The following is a 16,165-nucleotide window of genomic DNA, read 5'->3' on the forward strand; positions in this document are numbered from 1 at the left end:
AGATAGAATGCCCCTGAGTTCCATCCTCAGTATTGCTAAATAAATAAATAAATAAATAAATAAATATACTAAGCTTGGGAACTGCTGAAGATTAAGATTTAAATAATCCCTCTTATTTAGTTTTTAAGTCCAGAGAGTTCAGCTCTTTATTTGCATGCCAGAAGACTTGTCCTATCTATGAGAAAGACAAAAAAGAAAGGAAGAAGGAAAGTGGAAAGACCATCTATAGAGGAAATGTCAACAGATCTGGTGATAATCTAAATACTCAGAAGAGAGGATGGGGGAGGACAACCTAAAAGCGCCACAATGGTCAGAGCACTCTCTATCGGCGGAATAGCTACCTTTGGACCAGAAATAAATTGCACAGCTGTACAAAGGGTGCCTCCCATGACAAGGCCCATAAAAAAACTACAGAACTTCTTGGAGCAGTATAATTCAGAATAGAAACTGTGTTTTATAAAAAAAGGAGAAGGGGAAAAAAGCCAGGCTTTTCCATCTGGTCCATTTCTCTTCCTTATCCTATTCCCAATAGGATAAAAAGACATCTTAATAATATCATTTTATCTTGCTTTGCTTAAAAGTCACATAGTTTTATTCTCACTCTGTATTTTACTTTTATTAAGGACACCAAGAGACTAGCAGGTACATGTAGCTGATTCAACCAATGTATTTTGAATCTGTCATAAGGAACTGAAAATCAATTTTCTATCAGAAGAAATTACAGTAAACCCAAGTCAAATTCTCTTAAAACAAAGTTTTATTTTAAAGTGATCATCAATTCACTGTTCTCTGTCTACTTTTAAAGTTAAGTAGATATCTGGGCATAGCAAATGACATCATTGTATAAGTTCATACCCGTCCTTAGAGTCAATAAGAAAACCTAAATAATAAAATCTCTTTTTTCTATCTCCAAAAACTTTAGAATTTTGAAGGTTGTAAAAAAAAAGTATAATATTTAATCCACTGCTTCATCTTACAAGTAAGGCGTGTGATCCCTGGAGTACTGTGTCCATTTGGTGCCCCCCACACACACACTTGGTGGAATAAAGGGCAGAGCCGCAGGCCGTGCCCGTGTGCAGTCTGAGGACTGAATCTCTGCGTGGTGTGCAAGTGTTCTGCCTCTGAGCTATATCCCAGCCCTTCTTATTTTTTCATTTTGAGATAGGGCCTTGCTAAATTGTCACAGCTGGCCTCAAACCAGTGACCCTCCTGTCTCACTCTCCCGAGTAGCTGGGATCATAAGTGTGCACCGCTATGACTGGCTAGAGGCCACATCCTTAATATCTATTCCTGTCCCTTTTCTTCCAGCTAGAGCAGAGTGCAGGTGACATTCAGACCCTGGTCCTGTCAACTTGCTTCCTAGCATACCTGTGGGCATTTTTCCAGTTCATACAAATTCATGCTTGACATGCAATGACCTACACCCACTCAGAAACCCAGGCCACCGTGGTTGTAGAGTTTCTTCTCCACATGGAATCAACTGCCTCTACTACTGCCTTCCTCCACTGCTTTCTGCTGTGCCCCCTGAAAACTGGAACAGACCAAAAAACTCACAAAACAAGAATGTAGATCTCTTCCATTGTCCATAACTAGGATATCTATAGTCACATCCAATTAGGACTTTATAGCAGCTTTTATAGCCTAATTACCTAGAGGTGAATTATTTACTATTTTTCTCTCTTTGAGACAATATTACTATTCTATTAGGGGTCAGATAAAAGGGGCATAAAAGTAAGCCAATCCTAAGCAACTGACTAAAAATATGTAAGTAAGACATGCCAGAAATACAATTTCAAATAGGAGAACAACTGTGTGCTTGTGAGATACCACTAACTTTTGCATCTGCCTCCCAGCTTTCCTTTAAAAAGCCAGACAAAACCAAGGACACACATCATTTGCAAAGTTAATTATATTAATGTAACCTGCAGGGAATTCTAACCAAGCCCAACTCACCCCCTTTCCCATCAGGCAAGAAATTCCAAGTCAAATGAATGTGGCCTCTGGGAGTGACCAGCAAGCCCTGGTGATGGGAACATGTGCACCTGGCAGAGACTAAAGGGCAGGTATTTCTAAGGTGTGTGGATGGAGGTTAAGCATGGCGCATAAGATGCCGCAAGACTGCGCGCAAGCGCCCTCACTGAATCTGTGGGAGCCAAAAAGACAAGGAGCCGGGCCTGGGAAAGGAGAAGGGGCAGACAAGAGGTAGAACTCTCTTCTCCACATTTCAGCATGGGAGCCCAGGGGTCTGAGAATTCCAGATCTGAACAAACGCAGGTACATGGTATACTTGGCAAGGAACATACTTTGTCACGGAACTTATTTTACTTAACAGTCTGTGTGATTTATAACTTTTCAATATGAGGTATATGTGCCTCCTTTTGTATTTTAGCCCAGGTCCCATACTTGTTAGAGGTGCTCACCTAACAGAGGGTTAATGGAAATTCAAGACTGCACACAGGGAAGAGAAAAAGCCAGCAGTTAACTTTTCAAAATGCTGCAATTCCCCTTATCACGCACAGGAGACGAGGTGTGAAATCTGCTCCTCGGTTCAAAGGTGCACCCCAGGATGAACCCCCGCTGCATGGAGTGTGGGTCTCATGCTTAGCAATCTACGCTTTCACACACGAAGGATCCTGATGGAATCAAGCACCCCCACTGGAATGCCACTGGAGAAAGCCATTTCTAATGTAGGAAAATGCTGGTTACAAAGAACTCGAGAGATGGCTTATCCACCTCCAACAAAGCCCCTTCCACAAGATGCTCATGGAGGATTCTTATGATTCCTGTATGTGATCTTTACCTGATGAGCAAACTCTGGAATTAACACACATGTAAACTTCACCTCCAATGTATGACAAGTTGCTCCTGCAGCTAAGTTCCCACCTCACACTGACCCTCAATTCTACAACTCAAGTACCAGAGTCAATCTATGTGCTGTTTTGTCATGGGAACAGAACAAGATTCACAGAATAATGCGATATGTCAGTGTCAATCCAGTGAGTAAGACTTGAACTTAGATGCCAATGTGAATCCTTAGCTTCGGGAAGGCCAGGGGGAAAGGGACTACACGGAGCCTGAGGTCTACAGGCTATTGTAACAAAAAGAATAATATCACCGATGAAATACATGACTGGACTTACACCTCACTAAACTTGTCATGTAACATAATAAAATATGTTAACTGAAATATATGTATCCCACTTCCTCATCTTTAAGCAGAAGTTTATCCCTATGGTCTCTTCTACTGTGAAAAGTCTACGATGCTATTAATGTCCCATTCATAGGGCATCCTGGAAAAGTTAGGCCAGGAATTCAAGAATACTGCTGTCCCAGCTTCGCACAACCAAGCCTCCTCTACAGACCTACTGCTAACGACATGTCAGTGCAAACTTGCTTTAACTGGAGAGAACCTCTTAAAATGAGCCAAGAATGTGAGAGTTGGAAGAGCCAACGGTGAAGCGCCTCGCAGCAAGTTCTATCACCTGCACAAAAGTGAAGTGAGAAACTGACAGAATATAGGCATTACACGTTATTTTTGGACAAATGTTCAAATTAGCTCATGCAGTAGATCAAAAGTAGATAGCGTATTTGTTTAGAAAGATTAACTTAAATCAGTGGAAAAAACCATAAATCCTTTTAAGCTATAAACCCAGGGCATCCAATTACACGAACTGGCGGGTAGTCTGCCTGGGTCCAGCTGTTCTCTGCAGCCTCGTAACAAATGCCGTCCTTCTCACTTGGCATGTGAGTTCAAGACTGGCAGAAGGAGTAGTGAACCAAAAGCAAATTTTGCTTATTTAAATTTGAAACAAATCTTTGCCCATCCTCAGTTTTATTTTACCACCCTGCTTTTTAGCTAGGATATATGATTTCAGTTTCAGAACACATCTTAAAAATTCAATATGACATTAAGTTTGTTATAAAGTTATTGAACTTACCGGAGAAGGAACGAAGGCTTCATGAAACTTCTTTGGATTAATTCTCAATACACCCTTCAAAACAAAAGATAAAATCTATGAAAATCTAGCTATATAGTTATGATTATTCCATATGTAATGTTATTCTCCATGTTATAAAACATTGTTACATTAAACAATCTGATCTAGAAGACAAGTTCCATGTATGAGAACTATTCATTAACTACATGAAATATGATTTCTGTTGACTAATATGTATAACATTGGCTCCATCCAAAACTGAAAGCTCGGCTGGTACCTCACTGAGAACACGCAAAGACAAGAAAAAGCAAAGCTTGGCACAGAGTGGGAAAGTGACAGTTGTTGGGATTTTAGATGCCCCTGTTTGCTGGTCTTCAAATTTAAACCTTGCCTTTTAAAACAAGGTTATCTGAAGACTGTACCTTACTGCATAATAACCTTTTTTTTTAATCTCCCAGTTCCAAAACCTTTGCACAACCGCTTGTTTCTACTACAGTTTTCAGAGTGATACCAGCTGATTTCCAAACCTAGATACTGAGCCTTAAAGAACTGGATACATATGTTTTACTCTGGCCCCTCTGCAGAGCTGAATGAGTCAATAATTCAAAATGGTCCATAACCAGCTCTTAATGCAAACGGGAATGCTGGCTCCAACAGCAGGCCACCCAGTCTGCCTTTAACCTCATATTATTCTGGCGCCAAATCAGGGCCCACTTATATTTATGTGCAGGGGTGCAGGTGGGTCTTCAGGCCTCTCCAGGAAGCTGTTACCCTCCCCAAGCTCCAGCTGTGTTCATAGGTCACTGGAACACACGGTGGAGGGAGTTATTTTCCTAATAGCCAGACTCAAAGGATAACTTGAGAAAGTGTCTTAAATAACATTTCTCCTAAAAGTGAATGATGACTCGAAGATACATAATTAACAAAAATAGGTGAGGATATAAAATTCAGCAGAAAATCATTTCTTTTTTTTCACTTGGTATACAATGCTTTGTTTTGTTTGGGTTTTTTAGTATCAGGGATCGAACCCAAAGACATTCTACCTCCAAGCTACACCCTCAGCCCAATTTCAACTATTTTAGAAAGCCAGGTATGGTGGCACACACTTATAATCCCAATATTTGGGAGGTTGAATAGGAAGATCACACATTCAAGCACAGCCTCAGCAATTTAGTAAGGCTCTCAGCAACTTAGTGAAACCCTGTTTACAAGTATGAAATAAAATTGGAGCCAGGTGTGGTGGCACACACTTGTAATCCCAGCAATCAGGAGGCTGAGACAGGAGGATCGCGGTTCACGGACAGCCTCAGCTACTCAGTGAGGCCCTCTGCAACTTAGTCAGACCCTCTTTCAAAATAAAGAATAAAAAATAGGGCAGGGAATGTAACTCGGAGATCGAATTCCCCTGGGTTCCATCCCCAAACCCACACACAAAAAATAATAATAATAATAATAATAATAATAGGATTGGGGGTGTAGCTCAGAGGTGGAATGCCTCCGGGTTCAGTTCCCCAGGTCTTTCTAGGTTTCTGAGGGTCTCAGTAGGTTGCTGAGGCTGTCCTCAAACCTGCAATCTTCCTCTCAGCCTCCCAAGTACTGGGATTACAGGATGCACCACCACAACTACCTACTGTGTTTAAATTACGAATGTCCGTGCCACGGTATGCATTATCATAGCAAATACACAAATACTACTATAAATGATCATTCAGTTTTCCTTTGTTTATCAAGAAATAGACTGTAGTCAAGACTCTGGGACAGCCAGTGTTGGGGAGTGGGGTCAATAACCTTGACCCTTGCTGTGAAAGGGAAGAGTGCCAGGAGGGAGAGCTTCCTCCGCCAGGCGCCAGCAAAGTCTTCAGGGATGGTTCTGACCTGGGCCTGATGCCAGGGCAAGCCTGCAGGTACCTCAGAAGGGAAGGGTAGCAAGGCCACTGCTGGCAAAGGTGGGGAAGAAGGCCGGCACTCGCTCCCCCACCACGCTACACTCTGCTCAGGGCTGGGTAGGCTGGAGAGTCGGCTGACAATGCTCCCTGCGGCCTCCCTTGGTAAGAGTGCTGAAGCAACTTACTGAAGTGCTGAAGGACAACTGTTTCATCTTGGGGAAAGGGGGTCAGTATACATTTATACTATTCCCTGATGACTAGCATGACGGATGCTAGGTTAAGTAGCAGGAATTCAGTGGAGAGTAACCGACAGTCTACCTTCAAAGAGGGAGGGGACCACAAAGGGAAGTGAGTTCACTGAAATGATTTTATTTCATTTTCTGATTCCAGGCACTCTTTTTTTCTTCATCAGTGTTCTTTTTCATTCCTATTTTTCTATCATCCCTCCCAGTTCAATGAATGGTTGCACATACCTAAGTGCAGAGAATACCCCCTTGCTTGGAACATGCCTTTAATTACAGAGCACTCAGAGAGGCCAAGGCTGGACTCAGGGGAAAGAGATGTGTTGCTCAAGGCTACATGTAGGCTCTGTTTAAAAGAAAAGATACTAAAGAGGCTTAAATGTCTTATTCAGAGTGGGACATGGTATCACTCACCTATAATCCCAGTACTTGGTAAACTGAGACAGGAGGATCCCAGGTTTGAGGACAGCCTCAGCAAGTAGTGAGACTCTCGTCAACCTAGAAAGACCCTGTTTCAAAATAAAAATAAAACAGGGCTGGGGATATAACGCAGAGGTAGAATGCTCCTGGGTTCAATATCCAGTACCAAACACACAAAAAGATTTTATTCTTAGTTTTCTATTTCAAAATTCCTGATACATAAAAGATTTTTTTTTGGGGGGTGGCACTGGGGATTGAATTGAACCCACAGGCAATCTACCTCTGAGCTAAACCGGCAGCCCAATTTTATTTCTAATTTGGAAACAGGGTCTCACTAAGTTATTGAGGAGGTAGAAGAGAAGTAGGCAGGTAGTGATGAGGCCTCAGTAGAAAAACTTAATTTCCTGAGGGGCAATGAATACTAATTAACTTCCAAGGCTCCTAAAAAGAGACCAGCCCTTAGAAGGTTCAGAGATAAGACTGACCAAAGCTTCACAAAACCATCTGTTTACTAATCAACAAACCCAGGAGACATCACTGGAACAAGTCTGACACCTCTACTGAAAGAAGGAGACCCCTCAAGGACATGCAAATACCCTATGCAAATTTTAAGAACTGCCTCCCAGACTCCAAGTAACAGAGGACATACAGAGATATATAAGCCCCTGGACCAGTCACCTGGACAGTTACCCACTCTGAGAACACCTCCCAGGTTCCCAGAGTGGGAGCTTTTTTCTCTCTCTCGCAGGTCATGTTGGTTTTGAGAGACGGTAGGGTGCAATTGAAGGCACTTGGCCCGGGCTACACTGGGTAGTGACCTGAAGGCCTCCACTGGACATCAAGGCCGACCAGGGCCCCTAGGGGTGACCTGCACTTCTTTTCTTGCAGATCGCGTGGACTTTGGGAGAAAGCAGCTTGCAACTGAAGGCATTTGGCTTGGGCTACTCTCAAGTATTATCCCGAAGGCAGCTGCTGGACATCAGAGACCCAACAGCCCTTGGGGGTGTTCTGCCACTTTTCCCTATTCCCTGCTGCTTCCAATAAACTTCTTGCTCCTCTTCCTGCCATCTGCGGGTGTCATTCTTCGAATCCGGTAAGGAAACGCCATGTTTCTTCTCAAGAAACCCCGTTTCATTATGACGGCCTCGCTAAGTTGTTGAGGCTGACTTCGAACCTGCAATCCTCCTATCTCAGCCTCCCTAGTACTGGGATTACACACATGCGCCACCAGGCCTGGCTCACATAAAAGTTTATGGGAAGGGATAAAAGCCTTGTTCCTGAATAGCATTTGTAAATTTTATTAGACACAATCCTTAAGAACTGCACCTCAGGTATACGAACCAAGCTCTTGAGAGTTCAGATCACACTAAGAAGGAGAAAACTCCAGCAGGGTGTCACAGCAGACCAGACTTGTTCCCACCGCCTGACTGGAGACGTTGACAGTAAGATCTGTCAGGAACTGGTCCGTCCCTGAGAACGACATCCGCAGCTGCTCGTATTTCCTGACCATCCCTAACTTCGCCACGCCCTCGCCTCTCTCCTTCCTCACCCTGCTGGGCCTGGAGCTCGGCCGGTGAAGATCCTGCACCTTTCATCTGTGTTCTAAATGCTTCTGCAACTCCTGGCCCTGACACCATCTTCCTTAGTGTGTTTCAAAAGGGGGGTGTGTGTGTGTGTGAGCATGCGTGTGTGTTACTGGAGACGGAACCCTCAGGTGTTCTATCTCCGGTTATACCCCCAGTCCTTTTTATGTTTTATTTAGAAACAGGATCTCACTAATTTACCACATGCTGGCCTCAAACCTGAGCTCCTCCCACCTCAGCCTCCCAAATACTGGGATTACAGGCCTGCACCACCATACCCAGCTGAGTCTGTTTTATCTCTCATACCCTTGTATCTCAGGGGCGGAAGGGAGACTATCTCTTCCTTACTTCCCTACTGGGGCTTTAAGGGTTTTGTTTTTTTTTCCCCCTCCTTTCTCTTTCAAAAAACCCCAGATCCCTTGACATTCACAACACTGGCTCCTGCTATCGTTCCTCTGGCCATAGCCCTAACTCACTAGCGTTCTGACTCCAGCTCACTGCCTCTCCTCCATCCACACCCCATCGCATCCTTGGGGTTTGCACCTTTATCAAGGAGGAGGCAGCCCTACCTGTTACCTTCTCCCCACCCACCCATCCAGTCTCTCCCAGGCCCACCCATAGTTTTCCACCTTCACTACTGATCACACTGCTTGAAACACAAAAGGTCAAACCCCCTCTTCTGATTACAGTCTGTCCTTGGAGCTCTCTCCCAGTGGAAACACCACCTCACCACTGCTTGGACTTGACTTGAGGAGGGCCGCCGGCCACCGCCGGCCACATCTTTGCGCTACCCTCCTCCCACCGTCTCCCTCCTTCCTGGCCACCTCGTCCGCACGGCTGGCGCTACCTTGTGCCCCGCAGCCCCTGAGCTCTGGGTCTCTCTTCCTCTCATACGCAACCAGACGGCCCCTCTAAACTGACCCAAGCTATCTGCCTCCTCCTACCTACAGATGGGGAGCTGCGCGGTGCTGTACAAAACCACCACACAACTGGGCTAATTAGTCTAACCGGGAAACCAAAACGTGTTTTATTTGGCTCATAAGATATTTGAAAATGCTTAAAACTGAGGAGTTTCACACATAAAAAGATGTATTTCCAAATTTCTTTAAAAGTCATGCGAGCTAGCAGCTACCTCCACATGGCAGCAACCGCCTGAGTTGAGTAACAGATGATCCCCTGAAGAGTATTAAAAGCAATCTGGAGACCCACTTACACAGAACACTACAGCCAGGTACTGTTTTAACAACTCTGTCTCTGAACTAATTTAACCCTTGCAACAGCAGATGAGAAAGCTGAGTAGATAAATGGCCCTCTGGCCCTCCATTCAGGCCAGTCTCTTAACTACTGAAGACGCCTGCATTTACTGCAGTCGCCAGCAGCGCCCACACGCACTCCTGCGCCTGACCTCCCCTCCTCCCCAAATCAGCCCCACACTCCAAGCCTCCGTCATCCCTGTCTCGTGGCCACACCGCCCGCCCCACCGCCTCCCCCATCCTCAGGAGTCTTCTCGGGTCCCGCCCGTTGCCAGCTCTCCCGTTCAGGCCTCGGCCCTGCTCTCTTGCCTACTTTATTTCTAGGACTACCCAAGTGGTCTCCCAGCTCCCACTCAGAGCCAGAGAGACGCTGTGGAGACAAGAACCCGGCCAGGCTCTTCCTGCCTAGTACCCTTCAGTGACTCCCACTGCTCTTTGAATAAAACCCAAGCTCCAATGTGACCTAGAGGCCTATGTGCCTCGGCTGCCGCCCAATTCTCCAAACAAATGACAGCAGAATTCCCCCTATACGCTTCTATTCAACATGTTTCCTTCCTGTTCCTCAGAAACACCAAGCCTTCTTCCACTGCTGTTTTCCAATCGCTGGCCTCTCTGTCTATATTCTTCTAAGGCTCAGCATGGCTGGCTCATTTGCACCCTGCAGACCTCAGCTCAGGGAGGACCTCCTCACAGAGGTCTTCCAAAGCCAGCCAACAGAGTGGCTCCCCAATTACTTACACACACACACACACACACACACACACACACACTCTCTCTCTCTCTCTCTCTCTCTCTCTCTCTCCCCCTCTTTCTCTCTCTCATCTTTCTTATTCCCGTTAGCAATGGCCACAGTCCAAATGTCTTTTGTCTTATTTTAGTTACTCTGACAACCTCCCCTCTTATCTCACTCACTGGTACACACTTGGCACTCACTGTCAATTATTCGCCTCTCCAACACCTCCACCCACAGCCTCCAAAGGCTGTACCTACAAAAAAAGAAATGATGTGGGTTTCATGTGAAAGACTATTTTTTAAAAACTTCAAGAGGGGCCAGGTACGGTGGTACACCTGTAATACCAGTACTTGGGAGGCTGAGACAAGAGGATCATAGCTTCAAGGTCAAGCTCAGAAACTTAGCAAAGACCTCAGAAACTTAGTGAGACCTTGTTTCAAATTTTCAAATAAAATAGGGCAGAGGATGTAGCTTGGAGATAGAATGTCACTGAGTTCAATCCCAGTACCAAAAATAAGAACTTCAAAACCACATATGTATGATGTGTTATTGCTGGTTAGTTTCAAACACAGAAAGGAGATTTCTTTGGTCACTATGGTCTCCTCTTTCCTACATAGGACAAAACAATAAAATGTCAAGCTATTAAAAGCAAAATTATTATTCTACTCCTAATTTTTGTGTATGTGTGGTACTGAGGATTGAATCCAGGGGCATTCTACCTCCAGGTTACACTCCAGCCCTATTTTATTTTTATTTTGAAATAGGGTCTTGCTAGGTTGCTGAGTCTTACAACTTGCTGAAGCTGTCTTTGAACCTGAGATCCTCCTGTTTCTACCTCCCAAGTACTGGGATTGCAGGCATGCACCACCATGCCCAGCTTCTCTAATCCTAATTTTAAAACCTCCATAATATCCTTTAAACTTTTTTTTTTTAATCTGGATTGGGAAAAGAAAAAAAGTGGTCGTGATATATTTAAGTTTAGATACATCAGATGTACTAAGTACATCTGATATACTTAATTTTCTCCAATAGCATTAAAATATCCTTTCTTGTCTAGTTTTTACCTTACTCAGCCAGGCCTACACACGAAAAGTCTATATCCAAAAGCAGATGGACTCTGTTTCTCTGCCTATGAAAATCTTATTTACAGTGTTGTATATTTCACACGGTGACCTCATATCTGGAGCCTATTCCTCCCCATCTGCAAAGAACAACTGTTCTCACATGTGGGGGTAGGCTCTGGCTGCAGAGACTCATGATGTCACAGGCCAGGAGGAATCACTTACAAACTCCTGGGAATGAGAATTGTTATATTGATCAGATTTTTGTCTTGTTTTGTTTTAATGTCAGAAAAAGTCCCTTTAAAAGCTAAAGTTAAAAGAGAGCTAAAACGAATACCATTGCATAATTTTCTTCTCACCCTGCCTCTACTAGGGAATAATTCTATAACCCAAATCCTAAGCTGTTTTTCTATCAAATTCCCCCCAATTCTTCTTCAAAAGACAGTATCTTGATCATTATTCAGTCAGTAAGTAAATACTTATTCAACATAAGTTTATTAGCATCAGCCAAGTACCAGGCACTGAGCTAACCTGGGGGATAAGACAAGACCTCACCACCACCTGATGACAGGTAAAACGGAAAGGCAAAGAAACAGGAGAGAAGATGACAGTATCTTCTACTTGGATGGATCATCAGCTGCAAACACAAACACAGAAGCTAGTCTTTAAGAATGACAGAAAATGAGAACCCAGACTACATTTTAAGTGAGCCAGGCAGCACATGGCAACATTTTATTTGGGGAAATATAAAAGCCAAGAAATGCTAATAGGTTTAAACCAGAAAGCCATTTCAGGAAAGTAGTCATACCAATTCTGCTTGAAGAAAGGGGGGTGGGTTAAGATAGGGACTGAAAGGGCAAACACGATTACATCAAGAGCGCGGGGGCATGCAGTCCAAGCACCTGGAACAGCGAGCGCAGTCACAGAGGAACCCGACAGCGCAGCTTTTAAAGGAAACATCTGGAAGCTAGCAGAGAGTGGCAGGAGATGGGAACAGGAAAAATACCAGCTCCTCATACAGGAAACGAGAGGGCAAGACACCTGCAGGTAAAACGAAGTTCAGGACACAAGCCGAGCGACACAGAGCAAATGAACAGGCTAACCAAGAGAAAAGCGCAGCTCCCACTGCCCTGGAGAGGCCGCGTGCAGGAGACTAAGGAGCCGCCTCGAAAGGAGGGAAAGGCAATGGTGCTCCTGGAATCAAAGACCAGCCCACTTGCTGAAAGCAGTTTTCTGTCGAAGAGCGTACCTATGTCAATTACACGTGCACCCGACCACATGTAAGTACTGAAACGTATCACACAGGAGTGTGACAGTATTTGTCATTTGGATGAATACTCAGCTGAAAACACAAATATAGAAATTGAGCTTCCAGAATGAGAGAAAATGGAACACAGTCAACATTTCCAAGTGAGCCCAGCAGCACAAGGTAATGGTTCTACACTCATCCAAGAATTAGAGAGACTTAAAGGATTACTGGCCTGTCTCCCTCTCTAGTCTTATCACCACTGACCTGCCTTATATTTTGTGCCCAAGGAGACCTGAGCTGCCTTCCTCCCTCTCGTCTCAAGGCTTAATTTTCATCCCGCACTGCCTCTCCATATCTCCTTCCCACGTGCTTATCACCCAGCGTCAAGACCTACCACAGTGCTCCCTCCTCAAAGAGGTCGCTCCAAACCTCGGCCCATGCAGTTTCCTCTAACGCTTCCCAAACACCCTGGTCACCCTTCTAAGCACCTGCCCCTTTATCCCCAAATTATCAGTTCACATGCTGCCTCCCTCCACTGGGCCATGAATTCTAAATACAAAACACAGTCTCATCAACAGACTTCTCGAAAGCACCCACGCAGCATGGACCTAATCTTAACTCTTCCTGGCTCACAGGGGGTGCTCAGTATTTATATAAATGTCTGCTGAGCCAAACCACTGAACCAGCTTGTGAGTGCATTTTATAAACCATAAAGAACTCAACAAGCATGTCTCTTGCTTCTTTCCAACCCTATCCATTTTTCTGCCACTCAGGATCTATGTACTTAGGCAAACTGAACCATATTCAGTATTTCATATATCCAAACCCTACTTCCCACTTCCGTCGTAGTGTTTCCTATGGCACTTCCATTTGGAAGCTCTCTCTCTCATTTATCTTCACTCACTTAAACTGCACCAATTCACAGCCTGGGTCAAATATATCCCTTCCATTAAAGCATCCTTAGGCGATGCTAACTGGAAGTAAGGGCTCCCTCCCCGCTAATCTCAGAGGACTCCGCACACCGCTGTCTTGGTGTAGCACCTCTGCATGTCTGTACCGCGGCGGGGCTGAGAACAGCAAGCCCCGCACAGGCGCGGGGCGGCAGCTCAAGCGCAAAGCAGACAGGAAGCGGTCAAATGAACAACAGATTGCTTCAGCTCCGCATACGCAGGGAAGAGCCTGCCCGTAGATGTAAGCACCTGGATAAGCGTTCCTCTCTTCAAGCCTTCTGAAACATCCTCCTTGGACATGTAGGTTTCAAATACGCTCTTTTTCTTCCCTCGCACGGGCTTGTTCTTTGACTTTCTGTCACCTGGCGAAGCACCACCGTCATGCAGGCCAACGCCGGAGGGCACACCTAGGAACATGAGGCAGCGTCAGCTCTCCCCGCAGACCCCCCTCTGAAAAGGGAGAGGTTACGCCTTATCATCACTGTTATCATTACTATTCATAAAAACCAACAAGAGGATGCAATCTCTCATGATGACTTCAAACAACCACAAAAAGGAAAGACTGGGCAAGGATACGCAGATAAGGCATACACGGATGAGGCCGGAGTTTCAAATAAATACCACAACACAGGCATGGAACAAAATAGGAATAAATGCTTTGCTATTTATAGGTATAAACTTTTTAAAAGTAGAAATTATTAAAAGATGGCCACTTTTGTGGAGGAAATTAAACAGCTGTGCTCAATATAACAAAAAGTTAAGACAACAAGAAACCACACCTAATTTTAGAATAAATAACATGGGAGAATATTTAACAGTTCACCAGAAGAATCACGGTCGCCATCAGTCGTAAGAGCTGCCTTCCACCTCCACGCCATCCACGTGTACTTCGGTTTTCCAGTTGCCAAGGCAGGCGCAGTTTTCCTTTTGCTACCTACCTCTGGGGGTCCCCAGGGGCCAGAGGTTCAGATTGTAGTCAGAATGGCTCATCGCTGGCTCCACGGTGGGCCCTTCTCTCCAGATCCGGGGGATGCTCAGCGCGGAGTTCTTTCTGTCTTGAGCAGCTCAGGTGCCACTAGGTGAAACCAGCAAGGGCTGAGTGAGTGGGAAGATGTAACCTGCAGCCTCCTCTGAGGAGCGAGGACGTGGGCAAGGGCAGCAGCGCAGCCTCCCGGGTCCCGGGTCCACTGTCTCTGGGCAGTTCGTCATGCACAGCCACCGCGGTTTCTTTTCAAGCCTTCACACTCCCAGGTACACTCGACGGCTCCACAAAGGGAGCCGTGAGGTAGAAAACAAGGAAATGTGCAGTCCTACTTAGCTGCTGAAATGTGCAAAAACAGGAGGAAATGCGATTTTGAAAGATAGCCTCCTAGCTAGCATCTAAAAGCTATCATGGAATAGGAACTGGACCAGGGTTCAAGGTGTATCATCTACTAAGTTTACCCTTGGACAAGTGTATAGTTCTACAAAATCAAAGAAGTGAATCCCTTAGTATTCATCAACAAAACCTAATTCACTGCCACTCAATACCCCACCCCAACCCAATGACCAAAACCATGCAGGGAGCCCCAGATGGTTCACCAGCTTTCAAAGCATGGCAATGCTATATTAGAAGCCTTTTCCCCTATCTTACCTGCCATCGTCTCACCTCACCTAGAAGGCAGCTGCTTCCAAAGAACACACGAGCAGCTGCCTGGGTCCACACTGGACTGTGCGGCCTTCCACCTGGACAATGAACATGCCACACAACTCCTCCTCTCTAGACTGCTGGATACCAGCCCTGCAGTCGAGTCCGCATGTGAAAACCTCCAATCCCGGTGGGCAGCCTGCTTTCCCATTAAATGGATCAAGATGTCATCTGAGCACTACTAGCTTCCATTCCCTCCAAACTATAATTTTTCTTCCAATTAAAATTAATACTACATCAAGAGAAGAGAAACAACAAAGATGGCAGGTCACTTACTGATACATTCAGAGATAAAGTTAATCCAGCTACAAGGAGGTAGCAAAAGAGGTGGTCCTACAGAAGCAGCGAAGGGACCCGGCGGAGTCCAGGCTGAGGATCAACCCAGAGCCACACTCATCAAAGCACTGTACTGGACATACTGAGGGATCACAGGTCACTAGGTTTAAAACTCACACTGAGAGCCGGGCGTATGGCGCACGCTCGTAATCCCCACCATGGGAGGCTGAGACAGGAGGATCGCACAGGTTCAAAGCCAGCCTCAGCTACTTAGTGAGGCTCTCAGCAACCTAGTGAGACCCTCTTTCCAAATAAAATATGAAAAATAGGTCTGGGAGTATAGCCCGGAGGTAGAAAACCTCTGGGTTCCACCCCCAGTACCACCAAAAAAAATAAAAATTAAAAAAAAATGAAACTCACATTGAAATAACAATGCATGTTGGGAGTGAACGCACCATTTTTTAAGTATGAAGAAGTGTACATATACTGGGAAAAGGTATTTCCAGGTCAAGAAATCTAAGAGAACTTAAGGAAATATCTTAAGGTAAATCTAAGAATGTAAGAAAAAGCATACTCTTACAAAAGAAACAAAAATAGAGAAATAAATTTAAAAAACACAGACAGATTTTTACACCATTAATTCCATTTTGCTAGGATCCCGCCTACATGGAGGGAGGCAATGGCAAAGAAACTTAGAACAGGTTGTAAGGTCTCAAAAACCAGCCCAGTTTTCAAAAGCACTAGGGAGTTTCTAAAGCACTACTGAGCAGAGGAGAACAACCATTTGAACTGTGCCTGAGGGGCTCAGAGCCAAACGGATAGAGACCAGCAACAGCCGCACCTTAGAGGAGAAACGGAGACGCCGAGCGTGGGCGCATGGTAATCCC

General features: G+C 45.1%; 1 protein-coding gene across 1 annotated transcript in view; it reads right to left on the minus strand.

Annotated features, from left to right (window-relative positions):
* Positions 1–14,305, minus strand: part of DIS3L2 (DIS3 like 3'-5' exoribonuclease 2) — a gene marked incomplete at both ends in the record, with an annotated part of 327,839 nt that extends 313,534 nt beyond the window's left edge. The window contains 3 exons of the mRNA XM_080689222.1: positions 3,939–3,992; positions 13,565–13,722; positions 14,254–14,305. Of these exons, the coding sequence (XP_080545348.1) occupies positions 3,939–3,992; positions 13,565–13,722; positions 14,254–14,305 (264 nt within the window). The remainder of the gene's footprint in view (positions 1–3,938; positions 3,993–13,564; positions 13,723–14,253) is intronic.
* Positions 14,306–16,165: the final 1,860 nt, after the last annotated feature.

The sequence above is a fragment of the Muscardinus avellanarius genome, assembly GCF_963383645.1.
Source record: "Muscardinus avellanarius genome assembly, chromosome: 2".
Lineage (NCBI taxonomy): Eukaryota > Metazoa > Chordata > Mammalia > Rodentia > Gliridae > Muscardinus > Muscardinus avellanarius.